This window comes from Glandiceps talaboti, chromosome 23, assembly GCF_964340395.1.
Source record: "Glandiceps talaboti chromosome 23, keGlaTala1.1, whole genome shotgun sequence".
Classification (NCBI taxonomy): Eukaryota; Metazoa; Hemichordata; class Enteropneusta; family Spengelidae; genus Glandiceps; species Glandiceps talaboti.
The window spans coordinates 14,249,983-14,272,239 of NC_135571.1; the positions used below are offsets into that span (position 1 = coordinate 14,249,983).

Consider the following 22,257-nt stretch of genomic DNA (forward strand, 5'->3'; position numbering starts at 1 on the left):
TGTTTTATATTGTAGATTAGGTAAGTCATACTGATATCTTTGCACTAGTCAAACTATAGGCTACAACAGAAATTTCGAAGGGTCACCAAAAGACTGCGCATCGTACACATTTTTTGTTTCCCAGGAACAATTTAGATAGATAAGAAACAGCCTTCCCACAGATATACTACTGTGGAAATTACACTATAGACAAAGTAAGATAGACAAAGGCTGAAACTATTGTTGATTAACTATGGAAATCAAACTATAGGCAAACTAAGATAGACACATATACTAAAATTATTGTTGATATACTACTATGGAAATCAAACTATAGGCAAACTAAGATAGACACAAACTAAAACTATTGTTGATATACTACTATGGAAATCAAACTATAGGCAAACTAAGATAGACACAAACTAAAACTATTGTTGAGATACTACTATGGAAATCAAGCTATAGACAAACTAAGATAAACACAAACTAAAACTATTGTTGATATACTACTGTGGAAATCAAACTATAGGCAAACTAAGATAGACACAAACTAAAACTATTGTTGATATACTACTATGGAAATCAAACTATAGGCAAACTAAGATAGACACAAACTAAAACTATTGTTGAGATACTACTATGGAAATCAAGTTATAGGTAAACTAAGATAGACACAAACTAAAACTATTGTTGATATACTACTATGGAAAGCAAGCTATAGGCAAACTAAGATAGACACAAACTAAAACTATTGTTGAAATACTACTATGGAAATCAAACTATAGGCAAACTAAGATAGATAGATACAAACTAAAACTATTGTTGAAATACTACTATGGAAATCAAACTATAGGCAAACTAAGATAGACACAAACTAAAACTATTGTTGAGATACTACTATGGAAATCAAGCTAAAGGCAAACTAAGATAGACACAAACTAAAACTATTGTTGAAATACTACTATGGAAATCAAACTATAGGCAAACTAAGATAGACACAAACTAAAACTATTGTTGAAATACTACTATGGAAATCAAACTATAGGCAAACTAAGATAGACACAAACTAAAACTATTGTTGAAATACTACTATGGAAATCAAACTATAGGCAAACTAAGATAGACACAAACTAAAACTATTGTTGAGATACTACTATGGAAATCAAGCTATAAACAAACTTGATCATTGTCTCTATTCATAGACCATCAAAATTAAGCAATTAATTATATATTGCAGACACTTTGTAGCAATTATGTGTGGATAATGTCTTTTATATCATATCTATAGATAATGCAGATTGAACCAAATAAACATACACATGCATTACTTTTGGTAATTAACTCAAAAACGTTAATAAATGGAGACTGCATGAAAGTGTCTATTAGAGGCCTCAGGGGGCTATATCTTCTATGAAGACTTGTTCACATTACACAGTCTCTGTCAGCTGATGTCACAATTTTGTCAACTAATATCATGTTTGTGCCTGATTTCAGCTGTTTTACTAGTGGAACTAATATCATATTTGTGCCTGATTTCAGCTGTTTTACTAGTGGAACTGATCTGGTTGATACTAGGAGTGGTATGGGTGGCTGATCACTATCATTTCTGTCCAGCTGGTTTGGCAAATAAAACAGTTTTAGGTATGTACCACACATTTCCTATCCATCTACAGTGTTCATTTAATGTACATAAATTATGAAATATCTCGATTTTTATCAAATGTTATTAATTTTTATCAAATATCGCTAATTTTTATCAAAGCACTGACTTTTAATGTTTTTTATTAAACTTATAGTTCCTCACAAAATTCCCAAACTAAGAACTTTAATTGATACCAATATGTCTGTAATATCATCGGGTTTTTTTTTACTTATATTTTGATAATATTAAATCATCAACTTGTACTGTGAATACTAATAGTGATAATAATATAATTTATTAAATATATATCGGTGTCAGAAATTCAAATATGATTATAGCTTGTGTACTCAAGTGTTCTTACACTACAAGTGTTCTTAGACATATATGGTAGTGTCTATATTATCTACCTTCATACATGTATGGTAGTGTCTATAGCATCTACCTTCATACATGTATGGTAGTGTCTATAGCATCTACCTTCATACATGTATGGTAGTGTCTATAGCATCTACCTTCATACATGTATGGTAGTGTCTATATTATCTACCTTCATACATGTATGGTAGTGTCTATAGTGTCTACCTTCATACATGTATGGTATTGTCTATAGTGTCTACCGTCATACATGTATGGTATTGTCTATAGTATCTACCTTCATACATGTATGGTAGTGTCTATAGTATCTACCTTCATACATGTATGGTAGTGTCTATAGTGTCTACCGTCATACATGTATGGTATTGTCTATAGTATCTACCTTCATACATGTATCATTGTATGGTAGTGTCTATAGCATCTACCTTCATACATGTATGGTATTATCTATAGTGTCTACCTTCATACATGTATGGTAGTGTCTATACCTTCATACATGTATGGTAGTGTCTATAGCATCTACCTTCATACATGTATGGTAGCTGTCTATACCTTCATACATGTATGGTAGTGTCTATAGTATCTACCTTCATACATGTATAGTAGTGTCTATAGCATCTACCTTCATACATGTATGGTAGTGTCTATACCTTCATACATGTATGGTAGTGTCTATAGCATCTACCTTCATACATGTATGGTAGTGTCTATACCTTCATACATGTATGGTAGTGTCTATAGTATCTACCTTCATACATGTATGGTAGTGTCTATACCTTCATACATGTATGGTAGTGTCTATAGCATCTACCTTCATACATGTATGGTAGTGTCTATACCTTCATACATGTATGGTAGTGTCTATAGTATCTACCTTCATACATGTATGGTAGTGTCTATACCTTCATACATGTATGGTAGTGTCTATAGTATCTACCTTCATACATGTATGGTAGTGTCTATATTATCTACATTCATACATGAATGGTAGTGTCTATACCTTCATACATGTATGGTAGTGTCTATAGCATCTACCTTCATACATGTATGGTAGTGTCTATAGTATCTACCTTCATACATGTATGGTAGTGTCTATAGCATCTACCTTCATACATGTATGGTAGTGTCTATAGTATCTACCTTCATACATGTATGGTAGTGTCTATAGTATCTACCTTCATACATGTATGGTAGTGTCTATACCTTCATACATATAACAGACACTATTAAGTTTACTACTTGGTCACTATAGTGGTAACAGACACATTATGTTTACTACTTGGTCACTATAGTGGTAACAGACACATATTAAGTTTACTACTTGGTCACTATAGTGGTAACAGACACATATTATGTTTACTACTTGGTCACTATAGTGGTAACAGACACATATTAAGTTTACTACTTGGCCACTATAGTGGTAACAGACACATATTAAGTTTACTACTTGGCCACTATAGTGGTAACAGACACATATTAAGTTTACTACTTGGCCACTATAGTGGTAACAGACACATGTTAAGTTTACTACTTGGCTACTAACACCCCTTAATGCCCAATCCAACCCAAGATGTATTATTTCCCAAATTTACAGCTAAAATGATGTAGGCTTGGTGTTTTACCCATGGGACATTACAGCTAAAATGATGTGGGCTTGATGTTTCACTCATGGGACATTACACTTAAAATGATGTGGGCTTGGTGCTTCACTCATGGGACATTACAGCTAAAATGATGTAGGCTTGATGTTTCACTCATGGGACATTACATTGTCCCATGATTGAAACACCAAGCCTACATCATTTTAGCTGTATTAAATGTCATGTCATCTGAGTGAAACAGCAAGCCTACATCATTTTAACTGTAAATGATTCTTTAGTGCATTTTGATTTGTAGACACTAGGCTGTAGATCACTGATATCTAGATATGATATCTACTAAAATCATAACTTATTTATGATAAATCATAAAAATCCTAAAAATTGATCATAAATTATAAACAAATGTAATATAATATTTGAGTAGATAGGAAACCCAAGTAGCATGTACAAATAGACAATTTTTATTACTTTTATTCTGTTTGGCGTCATACTTAATATGTTAAATTATTTTTTAAAGACCATGTATGAATAAATCATATCCTTAAACTATCTAGTAATTATTTTGTGTTTGGAGAGAGACCATATTTCATTGTAAGTCTGCCCCTAGATTTCCATTTTGTAAACACATCAAAACTACAGCTAAAAAAATAAAGCCAGATTTTAAAGAGGTGAAGTTGGTAACTTTCTGTTTCTTAAGGGTTACTTTCTTTTAGTTTTTGTAAGTGTTTTTCTGATTACTTTTGTTTAAAGGGACACAGTCTGTAACTTTATGGTCTTTGGTGGTTACTTTTGTTTAAAGGGACACAGTCTGTAACTTTATGGTCTTTGGTGGTTACTTTTGTTTAAAGGGACACAGTCTGTAACTTTATGGTCTTTGGTGGTTACTTTTGTTTAAAGGGACACAGTCTGTAACTTTATGGTCTTTGGTGGTTACTTTTGTTTAAAGGGACACAGTCTGTAACTTTATGGTCTTTAGTGGTTACTTTACTTTAAAGGGACACAGTCTGTAACTTTATGGTCTTTGGTGGTTACTTTTGTTTAAAGGGACACAGTCTGTAACTTTATGGTCTTTAGTGGTTACTTTACTTTAAAGGGACACAGTCTGTAACTTTATGGTCTTTGGTGGTTACTTTTGTTTAAAGGGACACAGTCTGTAACTTTATGGTTTTTGGTGGTTACTTTTGTTGAAAGGGACACAGTCTGTAACTTTATGGTCTTTGGTGGTTTCTTTTGTTTAAAGGGACACAGTCTGTAACTTTATGGTTTTTGGTGGTTACTTTTGTTGAAAGGGACACAGTCTGTGTAACTTTATGGTCTTTGGTGGTTACTTTTGTTTAAAGGGACACAGTCTGTAACGTTATGGCTCAAAAGACTTGATGTTAACAAATTTGTTCCAGTTTGAAATATTTTGCAGGAAATGAGAATAGAATTGGCACCAATCTTCAACTAATAATAATAATAGTGATAATGTAATATCATGGGATAATACAAGAGTGTTGATTTCTTTGAAAACATTTTGGTGAATCCCCAAATTTCTTTTGATATTTCAAAAGGACCAGGAACAATGTGGGAAAGTTTAGAGAGAATTAAAAAACTTTTGTTATGAGGGAATAAAATATCCCTGAGGCATAGTGAGTTTACCATGGCATGTATATTTGCCAAGTACTTACCTTAAGTAGCTGGATATGTTGTATACACAAACATTCACCACATGTATTCCTATGTATCTTGCTAAGATGTAATTTGCAATGCTGTATCAGTGACTATTAAACTTGTTTAAGTTGTTAACTTGAAATTAAATAAAACTTTACACAAATTGAACAATTTGTTGGGTATATTTGATACCAGACTTTAATAACTTGTAATTTACACATTCCCAAAAGAAATATATATATACCATATAAATCATTACTAAAAAATATCATATCTTCTTGCCCATAACCATATATCATTGAATATTCATGGTGCTATTTGTCCAGCAAACAGCTGGTCTAGACATCTGTGAAATTACTTATACTTGTATGCATACCAAGTGGTTAACTTAGGACAGCTAATATTCAATACACACATAGTTTCACCACATGTATTAATATATCTTTCACTAAGATTTAATTTGCACTGCAGTAGGAGGTCAGTGTGACCTTTGACCTGATTTAACTACAAGTATCAGGTGACAGGAGAACAGTAAATTACACTCAGTCTCTATAGATTCATATCTAGTACTCATAGCAAAATATTCTGAATGGGGCCGTGTAAAGGCTACTGTTCGTTTATGAAATTCAATGACCTTTGTTAGGGTTAGATGTCATAAACTTTGATATTTTCAGAGAAAGAGAGAGAGAGAGAGAGAGAGAGAGAGAGACAGACAGACAGACAGACAGACAGACAGACAGACAGACAGACAGACAGACAGACAGACAGACAGACAGACAGACAGAGACAGAGAGAGACAGAGACAGAGAGAGGGAGGGAGGGAGGGAGAGACAGAGAGAGACAGAGACAGAGAGAGAGAGACAGAGAGGGAGAGAGACAGAGAGAGAGAGAGAGGGAGAGAGACAGAGAGACAGAGAGAGACAGAGACAGAGAGAGGGAGGGAGGGAGGGAGAGACAGAGAGAGACAGAGACAGAGAGAGACAGAGAGAGAGACAGAGGGAGAGAGAGAGGGAGAGAGAGAGAGACAGAGAGAGAGAGAGAGACAGAGAGAGAGAGAGAGAGAGAGAGACAGAGAGACAGAGAGAGAGAGAGAGATGGCGTTTATTGTTTCTATGTCAGATTGTATTTAGGTTTAATTCATTTATAAGTTGTAACTTAATTATCTAAAACGGCTAATTTGCGAGATATTCAATTTTTTTCAGTAAACGTCATTAAATAAAATAAATCAATACATTTTAGACTGTATGTACAAATGTTTGCTTGACATGCAATATAAATACTACTTCCTAATCCAGTTGTCTACTTGGATTAGGAGATTATCCATCCTCCTTAAGTCAGGTGAGATAACCATGGAGATTATCCATCCTCCTTAAGTCAGGTGAGATAACCATGGAGATTATCTACCCTCCTTAAGTCCGGTGAGATAACCTTGGCGATTATCCACCCTCCTTAAGTCAGGTGCGATAACCTTGGCGATTATCCACCCTCCTTAAGTCAGGTGAAATAACCATGGAGAGTATCCACCCTCCTTGAGTCAGGTGAATTAACCATGGAGATTATCCATCCTCCTTAAGTCAGGTGAGATAATCATGGAGATTATCTACCCTCTTTAAGTCAGGTGAGATAATCATGGAGATTATTCACCCTCCTTAAGTCAGATGATGGAGATTATTCATCCTCCTTAAGTCAGGTGAGGTAATCATGGAGATTATTCATCCTCCTTAAGTCAGGTGAGAAAATCATGGAGATTATTCACCCTCCTTAAGTCAGATGATGGAGATTATTCATCCTCCTTAAGTCAGGTGAGGTAATCATGGAGATTATTCATCCTCCTTAAGTCAGGTGAGATAATCATGGAGATTATTCACCCTCCTTAAGTCAGATGATGGAGATTATTCATCCTCCTTAAGTCAGGTGAGAAAATCATGGAGATTATTCATCCTCCTTAAGTCAGGTGAAATAACCATGGAGATTATTCATCCTCCTTAAGTCAGGTGAGATAATCATGGAGATTATCCACCCTCCTTAAGTCAGGTGAAATAATCATGGAGATTATCCACCCTCCTTAAGTCAGGTGAAATAACCATGGAGATTATTCATCCTCCTTAAGTCAGGTGAGATAACCATGGAGATTATCCATCCTCCTTAAGTCAGGTGAGGTAATCACTCAGTCCTAAGCAGGGAAGTGACATGTAGTGTTATGGTTTATAATGTCATAATGTCATGTAATTGTAATATTGATATGTTGTCTCTCTATACCGACAGGTGTTGTAGTGTTAAATTGGTTAGTGATGATATGCCTGTTAGCAGTACTATGGTGCACATTTGACAGAGCTGGTAGGAGTTGGGTCAAACTTAAAGTGTCCAAAAAACAAGAAGCTATCAGACGTTCCAAAAGTAGAGTAGAGAGAAGAATGAGCAGAGCAAAGTAAGATTTGACATTTTTGTCTTTTGTAGCAAAATTAGAGCGTAGTGATTTGTGGAGGATTTTAACTTTAATTTTAAATTATTATTACAACATAGTTTTCAAAGTATAACACAAAACTTGTGGAAATAAGAAATTTAACATAAAGTTTATGTAGAGAGATTTTTATGTTACAAAAATGCACTAAGGAACAATTGCACAATGTTACACAAGCTTAGTAGATGAAATTTATTCATTTAGGCCAAAAAACCCTCCCTCCTCACCCTCCGTCCCCCCATCCCCGTAAATAAATGCGACATTGACAGTATATATATGATGTAAACCATGGTGAGAATTATAGGAGTCACAACACTACAATCGATACAATGTAAAAACACTAAAATACTAACGGAAATCCAGTACTGTATATCACAGTACATTTTAATCAACTTATTAACATCTGAATTGTAACTACAGAACCTGTTACTATTGAAGGGTGAAAGTTTTTGAATTTTTTGTTGGTTAGAAGTATAAAAATGAAGTTCAACAATCACATTGATGCCTGACCCTTTCCCTCCCTAAATGAACAAAGTTTGTTTATTGAGCTTGTGTGACAGCATGCAGTCATCCCTAAGGTTGAATAGGTTTACTTCTGATGCTACAAATCCATGTCACTAGAGGGCGCTTTCCATTTGTTACAAGAAACCATAAAACCTCTTTATGCAGGGGTATGTAAATGGTATAAAATTATTTATTTGTTTGTAATAGCTATCAAAAATAATTCAGAACTTATTTGTCAAGTTATATTTTATCTATTAGGATAAAATTAATTACGTTTTAACAGATAATTAACATCATTAAGAACTGGTGACTTTTAGTGAATACAAATTCAGTATGCAGTCTTGTTTACCATTTGTCGTCAAAATGAATGAAAATCATTAAAAATTATGATACCATGCATGAACCAGCTTCAACATAAAAATAGGGAATATATACTCAGGTCATTCTATGTCACAACAACAAGTGTCTACATCATGGCAATGTGTGTCTGTGTCAAGACAACGTGTGTCTACGTCATTGTTCTGCTGTGTTCGAAATATGAGTCAAAATATTTGAAATTGCCATTACTTTCCCCAATTTTTCTTTGATATTATTTGTGCTGATATAATTATGTTATTCCTCAACATTTTTCTTCATTCAGCTGGAAAGAAATGATGACCACTCACTCGTCTATCAACTAGTAGTGACATTAGTATCCCACTCGTATTTTACTTTGTTGAACAAAAAATAATATTGAGAAATACCATCGAAATATTGATTTTCTGTTGAATAAATTATTCAAATATTACATCTCCATGTTTTCAACTTTATGTTCTTCATACCACAGGGTCCAAAAGGAATAAATAAAAAAAATTCCTGATTTTCCAGATTTCTAATATTGTTTTCTTATTTTTCTCTGTATTTCAAGTAAAGTTTAAAATATTAAAATCAATAGTATCATTTCCTCTCACTGTCTTTTTCGATTTCCTATTGTTATCACTGTCTTATCAGAGTCTATCAACTTTGCATTAATGAGTTAGGTTTCGCACAGTCCTGGAAAACCCTGGAATGTCAAACCCTCCATGGAAACCCTGGAAAACTGCTCCCTACCCCTGGAAACCCCTAGAAAATGAGCACAATTGATTGACATTTCTGTCTGTGCTCTAACCACCCATTCATATGATTCAGAACACTACTAAATGTGAAATGATGAAACAATTTTCAAAGTATTTTTGCCAAGCTAGTAAATCAAAATTCTCGCTAGCCCAGACAGTCAAACGATCATTCCATGATATACTTTGCTCACAGAATGTATGTATACAGTTCACTGGCGCCACCATGTTTGTTTTGATCTTGCATGCTTTGTATATTGTGTAAATTCATATTTTAGTACCTAAAAAAAAATGCACTAGTGAGTGAACATGATAGTCAAGATTTTGATGGAGGTAAAGTCTAGTATTGACTCATAGGACTAAAATAATAAGACAGACATTAAGAGAAATATATAGACAAACAAATTAATATTTTCCCTATATTATAATATAAACCCCTGGAAACCCTGGAATTTTTTTTATTCTTAGTGTACGAACCCTGTTAGTACACATCTAATCCTAGAACAAACTCCTTTGTCCACTAATGTACAAACACTCTAATTGGGGAATTCACTGATATCTAATCTAGTCAATTAGATTCCTCATATCAAATAGATTTTCCTCCTGCACAAACACCCATATTTGGGAAGTTATAATATTTCAAGTCATGGTTTAACAATTAGGAGGGCTTATATGAAATTGAAGGATATTATAATAGTAACAATTTCAGATTCAAAAAAGTATTCATGAACTGAAAAATACAGTATTTTGTGATAAGAAATATATATATTGAGTATTATACAAACTCCTAGTATTTCAGATGGTGTATTAGTTTTTAACATATTTCTATCAAAATTTATTTTCAGACAAACTCAGGAGTTATATGAAGCCAACTGGGATAGAAGATTTCGTTTTTTATGTTGTTGTGCAGGTGTTGGTGATGCACAACAGGTAGGTTTGTTTTTTATGCTAATGATGTAAAAGTTGTTGAAAATAACAAGTGCTGTCCATAAAAATAGTTAATTCACAGACATTTAGAGTTAATATACTCTATAACTAGGTGGACTTGAAGTAAACAAAGTTTAGACTCTTCAACTCCCAAACCACACAGGATTGGTTAAAATGACTTTATTCTGCCGAATCCCTTAGCATAACAAATATGACTAAGGGACGATTGCAGTGTCACACAAGCTCAACCGTAACAGACATTGTTCATTTAGGTCAAACCACGTACCTCCCCCTAAACAAACGAAGTTTGCTTATTGAGCTTGTGTTACATTGTGCGATCGTCCCTAAAATAAGAAACTCAACTCTGTTTCCTTTCACATAACCTAATTGCACCATTCCAATCATGTGGAATTAATAAATGCAACATGTAAGGAATGTGTACATGTCATATGTTGATTTCACAGACATATTAATAATTTACATGTCATATGTTGATTTCACCGACATATTGATCATTTTGTAAATCTTGTGTCTTTATTTCTGTTGGCAGAATTCATTTGCAGAAGTAGCCAAACTTTTTTCAGAGTTTTTCCATGAATTAGATGTAGTTCCATCCGACATAATAGCTGGATTTATGTTACTCAGAGAAGAGCAAAAGAGACGACGGAAACTGATTGTGGCAAACCAAGGCAACAACATCTATGAGTTTCTATCAGGAGTTCCTATCACACCTCAAACCCAACATTTGAACCTCACAGACCCAGTAAGTTATGAGTTTCTATCAGGAGTTCCTATCACACCTCAAACCCAACATTTGAACCTCACAGACCCAGTAAGTTATGAGTTTCTATCAGGAGTTTCTATCACATCTCAAACCCAACATTTGAACCTCACAGACCCAGTAAGTTATGAGTTTCTATCAGGAGTTCCTATCACACCTCAAACCCAACATTTGAACCTCACAGACCCAGTAAGTTATGAGTTTCTATCAGGAGTTTCTATCACATCTCAAACCCAACATTTGAACCTCACAGACCCAGTAAGTTATGAGTTTCTATCAGGAGTTCCTATCACACCTCAGACCCAACATTTGAACCTCACAGACCCAGTAAGTTATGAGTTTCTATCAGGAGTTCCTATCACACCTCAAACCCAACATTTGAACCTCACAGACCCAGTAAGTTATGAGTTTCTATCAGGAGTTTCTATCACATCTCAAACCCAACATTTGAACCTCACAGACCCAGTAAGTTATGAGTTTCTATCAGGAGTTCCTATAACACCTCAAACCCAAAATTTGAACCTCACAGACCCAGTAAGTTATGAGTTTCTATCAGGAGTTCCTATCACACCTCAAACCCAACATTTGAACCTCACAGACCCAGTAAGTTATGAGTTTCTATCAGGAGTTCCTATCACACCTCAGACCCAACATTTGAACCTTACAGACCCAGTAAGTTATGAGTTTCTATCAGGAGTTCCTATAACACCTCAAACCCAACATTTGAACCTCACAGACCCAGTAAGTTATGAGTTTCTATCAGGAGTTTCTATCACACCTCAGACCCACCATTTGAACCTCACAGATCCAGTAAGTTATGAGTTTCTATCAGGAGTTCCTATCACACCTCAGACCCAACATTTGAACCTCACAGACCCAGTAAGTTATGAGTTTCTATCAGGAGTTTCTATCACACCTCAGACCCACCATTTGAACCCCACAGACCCAGTAAGTTATGAGTTTCTATCAGGAGTTTCTATCACACCTCAGACTCACCATTTGAACCTCACAGACCCAGTAAGTTATGAGTTTCTATCAGGAGTTTCTATCACACCTCAGACTCACCATTTGAACCTCACAGACCCAGTAAGTTATGAGTTTCTATCAGGAGTTTCTATCACACCTCAGACTCACCATTTGAACCTCACAGACCCAGTAAGTTATGAGTTTCTATCAGGAGTTTCTATCACACCTCAGACTCACCATTTGAACCTCACAGACCCAGTAAGTTATGAGTTTCTATCAGGAGTTTCTATCACACCTCAGACTCACCATTTGAACCTCACAGACCCAGTAAGTTATGAGTTTCTATCAGGAGTTTCTATCACACCTCAGACTCACCATTTGAACCTCACAGACCCAGTAAGTTATGAGTTTCTATCAGGAGTTCCTATCACATCTCAGACCCAACATTTGAACCTCACAGACCCAGTAAGTTATGAATAGAGTCAAAGAAAGCTGTACATCATAAATAATAACTTTATATATGGCAACTGCTTCTATTACCTATCATGTAGTTCTTTTCTACAACATGTATCACTCCTACCCCGACCCCCCCCCCCCCCCACCCACCCTCAGATTGGGTGACACTGCATGCACTCTATGCAAATGAGGTTGCCCACACAACAGTACATCTAAATATAGTAATCTGTTGTTGGTTTTAGCACTGACTGTCAAATTTTGTCAGACATTTCTGGCACAAAGTCATGATTTATTCTTTTCTAAATTTCCTGATATGAAATTTCTTGAATGAAAATAGTGTTCGCGGAGACAAAAATAGTATAGCCTTGGTATTGGGTATAATGCAAGGATACTGCCAACTGTCAGGATTGATATTGGGGTATATACCTTCAATGCAAGGACACTGCCAACTGTCGGGCTTTGCAATTGGTTCTTGCATTTACTAATTACATAAATTTGTTTTGTTTACAGGTCACTAAAGCAGAATTTAAAAGTGTTCTTTATTATTTCAAGTTTGCCATCGCAGCATATGGTTGGCCTCTTTACATGATTATGAACAAGACAACAGGATTATGCAAATTAGCTAGACATTGTAGGTAAGTCAGATGGAATGGTGCTATTTGTCAGTTAATTTCTCATGTAAGACATTTACCCTCAATATCATCCCCCTCCCCACCCACCCACACTAATCTTGGTCTATATCCTTGTCTAGTGCTGAGTTCATACAGGGATAAGGTTAATCTCCCATACTTACGCAATCCTAGAAACGCATGTTTACACCTTTCATATACATTTTTATATTATCGGCAAAGTATCTCAATATAATCGATATTTCATTATATTCTGAAACATCTCAGGGAAAGTCTTGTCTGTTTAACCAATACATAGAATCCTGTAGTCTCCATATGTTTAACCTTATTGTAAATATATATTATCCACTAAATGTAACTTTTTCTCTGTTTTTTTGTTATTTTTGTTTCTGTGCAGATGTTGCTGTTGTAATCTAAAAAATTCAGCTGAAGTGGTTGATCAAGATAATTGTTGTCAGTGCAACTTTACGGCGTTGAAACGACAATTAGGACTTCCAGAATCTGATATCGTCTATGCAACTTTTCATTCAGCGGTTAGTAAACACTCAATGTATAATAAATCTACCCTAGCACACTGCATGCCTGAACCTAATTTAACCATGGAAAGAACGCATGGAACAGAATTAGTGGGAAAAGTTAGTAATGAAGGCACGGAAAATCTTGGAATGGAAGATGATATGGAAAATACACTGGGAATGCAGTGGTATTCCCAAGGATTAGAGGAACATTTTTTTGATAAATTTTCTTCAGATTTACAGGAAGTAGGTTCTTCTTCCTCATCACAACATTCCAGGGAAGAGATTCCAAGTCATCCAGAGAGGTTGCTAGGAGATGAAGCAGGTATCCATGACAATAGTGATGATGGTGATGGTAGTCAAGGAGAAGAAACCATGGTAACAGACATTGATTTGACATATGTAAAGAGATGCTGCTGATAATCAAGCTGCTGTGAAATATTTTCATCTTTTCTCGTTTCTTCATTTCACTTCTTCTCTTTGTTCACCTTGCCTATAGTGTACAGACCTTTAATAATATTGTCCAAGTTTTAAACAATACATTCATTGAAACATAAACTGTTTATTTTTCTTCAAAAAGTTCAAGAGTAGTCTAAGAATATTTATTAACTGCTTTTGTTAAAGTGACACAAACTGAGTTTATAAACTTTTCAATTATGTGAAAATATTTACTAAAAACTTGGATTAAATTATTCTAGTATAATGTTAATGTGGATGCATGCCATCTATGACATCACAATTTGTATTCTGGCATTGTTAGAACTGTTGATTGCATGGTAGGGAGTTTCTGTACATTTTTTGATACATATATTATGTATGATTATGTCATCGGATCGTTTGTAAGTTATATTTTTATACCAAGTTTGAGTTCAGTCAATTCCAAGTGATGGTTAAGTATACATCAGTAAGTAGAATATTGTGAGTACCTTTTAATTCCAAGTGATGGTTAAGTATACATCAGTAAGTAGAATACTTTTAATATGCTGAAAAAATGACATCCCCAAAACATATCAGCTCAGTTTGTGTACCTTTAAATTATTGTCCCATTGTTTGATTAGCTTGAAATATTTGTAGATTACTTGATGTCACTGACTGACCAAATTAGCAATAAATGTTTTCAATGAATGTTATGTTTAACTTGGTTTAAATTGCAAATACTTTCTGATACAATAGACCCATGCTAAGATATCATATCACTGTAAGTCACATTTCAAACAAACATTACAGTGTCCAGTGTGTATATAACTATTCATGTACCGGTATATAGTCCATGTGAAGCCCCGAGCTTTGCCTAACACATCAACAAAATGTTAGCCCAAAGTGATCGATGAGGGCGCACAGTACAGGGCTAGGGATACTGGGATACTAGTATACAAGTACAATTATGCAGTAGATACATACAAAACAACCCAAGTTTTAGCTATTTATGCGAAGCTTTGAGGACTGTGAGAGAGTCTAATAATTCATGTCTGCAAACAAACAAACATTACAGTGTCCAGTGTGTGTATAACTATACATGTACCCGTATACAGTCCATGTCTGCAAACAAACAAACATTACAGTATCCAGTGTGTGTATAACTATACATGTACCGGTCCATGTGTGGAAACAAGCAAACACTGTTATTCCAGTGACGTAAACTAATTAGCAATTTGAAGAGTTTCTGTATATCAGTGTATGTATCAACACATGGTTCTCTATTTGCATTAAACGTTTTTGACTTGTAAGAACCAGACAACAATCAATTATTGTCCACAAAAAAATCTTGATACGTAGAACCAATATTTGTGAATTTATCAGGTGAATACATTATTGATATCTTAGCAGGGTGTACTGTTAGTATCAGTAATAACAAACTCTACTGTAATACAATTGAAAGTATTTGACATGAAACATAGCACCCATGCTGTTTCAGGTTACCTGGTTTCAATTGTATCAGCATTAACAATCTTTTTTTCTACCTTTATCCTACTAGGTCAAATCTCTGCCAAACATTCACATTTCTATCCACTGTCATGTAATCAATGCATTCTGTCAGCCTAAGTAATAGTAATTTATTGCAATATAACTATTATGTCTGTTGTAGCTATACACTGTGTAGTACATAGATTGTGATGCAGTCAATGGTTTTAGAACCCCATTAATAAAATGGCAGAGAAGGGTCAAAACTCGTAACTAAGATTTTTATACTTAATTTTGGTTGGAACTCGGAGGGGGGGGGTGCAATCTTGTAAAACAGAGATTTTAATACCAAATACCATAAATTTTGAATGTGGGATGTACCTTGGTAATGTATATGTATCCAAGTTTCCAAGTCTTTGTCACCCCAATAAGTGTTTCTATTCACTTTGTTGAGAAAATGAACTGATTGGGGATTGACCCAGTGGGCTTGCATTGAAATTATACCGGCTATTATACTCACAAAAAGATAATCAAAATATGTAATAAATACACCAATCATTTCTACATCATGAACTTGGGATTAACATATTACCATGACGATCATTATAAATTAAAATTTCTAGTCATAGAGTCCTAAAATGAATCTCAAATGTTTGCTGACATTTCATCAATATTGTCTGGGGTGTAGTAGTTATCAACTTGTGTCAACTGTCTCAAGTCAAACATACTGGTATACACACCCTTATAACAATACTGACAAGATGGCTTAACATTGGAGTTTCACCTTCCAAAACTTGTAGAGAATAGTCTAAAAGTCGCAGTGTGATGAAAATGTTCCAACGTTTGCAGCAAGTAAATAAATGCTAATAATTACTCTACTAATGAAACTTACTTTCTGTTAACAGCGTTTATTTATCACTACTAATGTTAACTCTGTATTCTCTCTCTCTTATTGCCACTAATACAGCTTTGCATACTAAATACTAAATTGAATTGATCTGTACATTGCATTTTACAAGGAGTTCAATTTCACACAGATACACTTTTTGACTGAAAGACCAATGATTTTAAAATAAAGACCACATTAAATGTTTCTGTGAACAACTTTTTAATCCCAGATTTAGTCTGTAAGGTACACCATAACGGGGTGCCCTCACAGTCTAAATGAATAATACAAATGTAGTCTGTAAGGTACACCATGACAGGGCGCCCTCACAGTCTAAATTTGTGTTTGTAACTCAATAATGTGTAAAAAAAAAAAAAAAAAAAATGTGTAAAATGTTTGTTATTATAGTATAATAATGACAATAACTTTATTGCAACTTTATCAATGTAAATTATTACCAGACATCAGTAGAATATGAGATGACTTGTATACAGAAAAAGAACAAACCCATCAAGATACAATTTGAAAGTCAACACAACTTATAAGTTATACACACAATAACAAACTTTTCAGACACTTTCTAGCATTTTGCAGTTCATTGAGTAACAAACATTGACTTGGTATATGTTGTTTTACATTGGGTTTTTTTTAAGTAGGAAAACATAGTCAAGTCATTTTAAGAAGAAAAAATCCAAAGGAATGCCACGTCGTCCTCCATATGAACACTTTTAAACTTCAAACAGTTTATTTTACACTTCATAGCAACCTGTAATGTGGTCTTTCCTGTCATAAAATTGTAGTGTAATTCAATCAAAAAATGTGTCTGTGTAAAAATTCCAAAATTCCTATCAATGTGAAATCCGTGAAATTGTCACTGCAATGTTATGTATATGATAATGATATCCGATTCTTTTTGTTATTCTTGATTATTATCTTGTGAATGTTTTTGATGTGATGTGTTTTACTAATCAGTGATTTGAAATGGCTGACATTGTGTAGTCTGTTTACTGCACTGTTGAGATACATCATTAGCTGGTTGTGCCTCCTAGCCCTATAGTCTGTTTACTGCACTGTTGAGATACATCATTAGCTGGTTGTACCTCCTAGCCCTATAGACTGTTTACTGCACTGTCAAGATACATCATTAGCTGGTTGTGCCTCCTAGCCCTATAGTCTGTTTACTGCACTGTTGAGATACATCATTAGCTGGTTGTACCTCCTAGCCCTATAGTCTGTTTACTGCACTGTTGAGATACATCATTAGTTGGTTGTACCTCCTAGCCCTATAGTCTGTTTACTGCACTGTTGAGATACATTGTTAGCTGGTTGTACCTCCTAGCCCAATAGTCTGTTTACTGCACTGTTGAGATACATCGTTAGCTGGTTGTACCTCCTAGTCCTATAGTCTGTTTACTGCACTGTTGAGATACATCATTAGCTGATTGTACCTCCTAGCCCTATAGTCTGTTTACTGCACTGTTGAGATACATCGTTAGCTGGTTGTACCTCCTAACCCTATAGTCTGTTTACTGCACTGTTGAGATACATCATTAGCTGGTTGTACCTCCTAGCCCTATAGTCTGTTTACTGCACTGTTGAGATACATCATTAGCTGGTTGTACCTCCTAGCCCTATAGTCTGTTTACTGCACTGTTGAGATACATCGTTAGCTGGTTGTACCTCCTAGCCCTATAGTCTGTTTACTGCACTGTTGAGATACATCATTAGCTGGTTGTACCTCCTAGCCCTATAGTCTGTTTACTGCACTGTTGAGATACATCATTAGCTGGTTGTACCTCCTAGCCCTATAGTCTGTTTACTGCACTGTTGAGATACATCATTAGCTGGTTGTACCTCCTAGCCCTATAGTCTGTTTACTGCACTGTCAAGATACATCATTAGCTGGTTGTACCTCCTAGCCTTTGTATTCTCCACTTGTAATAATTATTATAATACAAATGTATAACATGCCTTTCCTCCTGGAAGCTCAAGGTGTTCACAATTATTACCCCTTGGCATGGACCAATAGCAGCACAACGATCCTTAGTCTATCAGCTAGCCCTCGGATGTTCTTCCGATAAAATACGACACACAGCCGAACAACGCTATCGAGGATGGAACATCCGAGGTCTAGCGAATGCCATCAGGATATAAATAACTGCCAATCAGAGAACCGTATTAGCGACAAGCACAAACAGAGGACAATAGCTAAATTTTCATGCATATTCATCTTAAGGAGGGGCTTGTATAAATAACCACCAATGCGTTAACTGAAATGTGTGAATGACAACGTCTACACACTCATCAAACTCACAATTACCATAAACCGATAAGCCATAGTAATGACGTAAATGTGTTTGTCAACACTTGCATGTAGAGATTCCCCGAGGTCATAGGTTATTGAATATATTAAAGTATATATATGCATAGATGGCCCAACCCACCACTCAATGTAATCTCAATGGAATGTCTGGTCTGAAAATGACATTCGCTAGACTGTTCGGGCAGGCCCTCACATGCGAACTTCGTTCGCTTATAGTTATAGCATCGAAAGAAAGCCCGAACGTCTAGCAGCAAGACTAAACGATCCTTTACTTCCTCCTTTGGTAATATTGAAATAAATTTTGTAAAAAAGTTCTTATTTTTGTCATAAAGTCAATCTAACTTATCGTAACTATACAATTCTATGATTGTTGTTTGCAGGTTTCAGAAACGCCATTCTTTGTTGTCATTGATCATGAACATCATAAAGTAGTTATTTCAGTACGTGGTACATTGTCTCTTCAAGACTGTCTGACAGATTTAAGTGCTGATATATCACAATTACCGGTAGATGGAATGCCAGACGATTGGCTAGGACATAAGGTTAGTTATTATCAATTACAATTACGGTAGATGGAATGCCAGATGATTGGCTAGGACACAAGGTTAGTTATTATCAATTACAATTGCAGCCATAGCAAGCACGGTAAAGCATATTCAAATAACATACAGAAATAAAGTGAACTGCTGGAGGACTGTTTACATCAACAAGAAATTTTCTAAGAGGATCGATAGTTTATCGTCTGATGTCTAAATATGCACAAATTTACTTTTATCAATTATGTAGAATGACTTTGAATTGATCTCTCCTTGGAAACATTCTCCAACGAAGTTCAATGAATCATAGCTTGGTTAAAGTAAAATCCTGTCTGTCTGTCTGTCTGTCTGTCTGTCTGTCTGTCTGTCTGTCTCTCAGTCAGTCAGTCTGTCTGTCTCTGTCTGTCTGTCTTGTGGGTGATACAAGTGATTTTGGTATTGAACTTTAAATCTCAAACTACTGGGGATGAAATTTGGTAAATGATTCTAAAGAGGGTTAGTCTACAAATTGTGGATGTGTTGCACTTACATAAGTTGCCCTAGCAACCATGACCATGCCCTTAGCAACAATCAAATTATGGGGTTTATTGCAAATGCAACAAGAGGGATGGTTAAGCAATTGAATAAACATGTGAAATAAATTAATATGCAAATATCCTTAGCAACAAGACCACGCCCATAGCAACAGGTAGATGATGACATGTAATGCCAATATAACACAAGTGAAGTGAAAGCGAATGAATAAACATTCCAAACTTGTATGCAGATATGCCAAGCAACAAGACCACACCCTTAGCAACAGTTAAATGATGGCATATATTTCGATATAACGCCATGAATGGGTAGGCATGGGAATAATCTTCAAAAAATGTATGCAAATATGCCTAGCAACAAGACCACACCCATAGCAACAGTTAAATGATGGCATATATTTCGATATAACGCCATGAATGGGTAGGCATGGGAATAATCTACAAAAAATGTATGCAAATATGCCTAGCAACAAGACCACACCCATAGCAGCAGTTAAATGATGGCATATATTTCGATATAACGCCATGGATGGGTAGGCATGGGAATAATCTTCAAAAATGTATGCAAATAAGTCTAGCAACAAGACCATGTAATCATTACAGAAATGAAAGTTTACTCTCAACAGTTGTGCTACAATGTCATTGGCGTATTTATTTAATAATGAGATTTGTAATGTTGATAAATTCTACTTCGTCTATTCTTCAGGGTATGGTAGAAGCTGCCATGTATATCAAGAGAAAGCTTAAAGATGAATTTATTCTTGCACGAGCATTTGGTCATGATAAGGTGGGTTAATGATTATGCTAAGTTGTATGAAAATCTTTACAGTCAATTACAATATCGTGCAACTGTTCTGTTGGATACAACCAACAAGAATCCAACAAGAAACTGCATATGCCACACTTCAATAGCAAGATCACATTTTTTGCTACATTTAGTCGAAATGAAATAAACCATTTAAATGCATTGCAACTCCATGCAGACAGTTGGGTGCCAATGTTTTTCTTAGTATTAAACACCCGATGAAGGACGCGTAGATGTCCTTTGCGGTGTTCATTTGATGTCTGTATGGTGGCATGTGTAGTTTATTTCACTTAGACAAAATGTAGCAAGAAACTGTACTCATTCAATCTTGCTATCTTAAAGTGTAGCATATTCAATTTCTCATTGGTTTCTATGTGGTTGCATCAAACAGAAATGCTGAATGATATAGTGAAACTCACGGTATATAACTGATACATACAGAATTGGAGGCAATTGTACAACTTTGGTGACTTTATAGTTTTGGAAAGCCAAGACAGACACTTTGCAAACTAAAAGAGTTTTCGTCTTAGCTTGCAAATGCTATAAAATGATATATCAAGATCAGTGAGACTGATCACAAGGTTTCATGTTGAGATAGACACAATAAAGATAACACACACACATCCCTTACACAGTGTCTGCTCTGTAGACACAATAAAGATAACACACAAACATTACATACACAGTGTCTGATCTGTAGACACAATAAAGGTAACACACAAACATCCCTTACATAATGTCTGCTCTGTAGACACAATAAAGATAACACACAAACATCCCCTTACAGTGTCTGCTCTGTAGACACAATAACGAAAGATAACACACAAACATCCCTTACACACTGTCTGCTCTGTAGACACAATAAAGATAACACACAATCATCCCTTACACACTGTCTGCTCTGTAGACATAATAAAGATAACACACAAACATCCCTTACACAGTGTCTGCTCTGTAGACACAATAAAGATAACACACAAACATCCCTTACACAGTGTCTGCTCTGTAGACACAATAAAGATACAATAAAGATAACACACAATCATCCCTAACACACTGTCTGCTCTGTAGACATAATAAAGATAACACACAAACATCCCTTACACAGTGTCTGCTCTGTAGACACAATAAAGATAACACACAAACATCCCTTACACAGTGTCTGCTCTGTAGACACATTAAAGATAACACACAATCATCCCTTACACAGTGTCTGCTCTGTATTTTGTTAAAGATAACAAGAACATACTCAAATGTTACAAACTAGAGAGCAGACAGAGATGGGGATGTTTATGTAGTATCTTTATTGTCTATATGTATATATATATATATATATATATATATATATATATATATATATATATATATATATATATATATATATATATATATATATATATATATATCTCAACATGAAATCTGGTGATCCATCTCACTGATCTTGATAGCATTTGCAAGTGAAGATGAAATTCTTGTATCATTGGATATGGTTTATTACATAAATAGGTGACAGTAATGTCTTGAGGATTCTGATAATTAAATCACACTAGAAGTCCATGAAGTGATAGTCCCTGTAAATGTACACTAGAAGTCTACACACATGAAACACTGTGTACCCATAGAATGAACCATTCTATTCTACTACACCATGTGCAGTATATCATATCAAAGTCCTGTCATAAGTGAATGTCA

General features: G+C 35.1%; 1 protein-coding gene and 1 long non-coding RNA gene across 2 annotated transcripts in view; both read left to right on the top strand.

Moving 5' to 3' along the window:
• On the top strand, positions 1–7,543 carry LOC144452910 (uncharacterized). The gene is made up of 3 exons (XR_013482377.1): positions 1–20; positions 1,519–1,620; positions 7,516–7,543. It is a non-coding gene; the product is annotated as an uncharacterized LOC144452910 (long non-coding RNA).
• LOC144452784 (diacylglycerol lipase-alpha-like) overlaps positions 7,542–22,257 on the top strand; it is a 22,249-nt gene continuing 7,533 nt past the window's right edge. Inside the window, exons 1-8 of the mRNA XM_078143938.1 lie at positions 7,542–7,678; positions 10,152–10,236; positions 10,784–11,007; positions 11,078–11,089; positions 12,970–13,071; positions 13,463–13,598; positions 19,072–19,233; positions 20,467–20,547. Of these exons, the coding sequence (XP_078000064.1) occupies positions 7,542–7,678; positions 10,152–10,236; positions 10,784–11,007; positions 11,078–11,089; positions 12,970–13,071; positions 13,463–13,598; positions 19,072–19,233; positions 20,467–20,547 (939 nt within the window). The remainder of the gene's footprint in view (positions 7,679–10,151; positions 10,237–10,783; positions 11,008–11,077; positions 11,090–12,969; positions 13,072–13,462; positions 13,599–19,071; positions 19,234–20,466; positions 20,548–22,257) is intronic.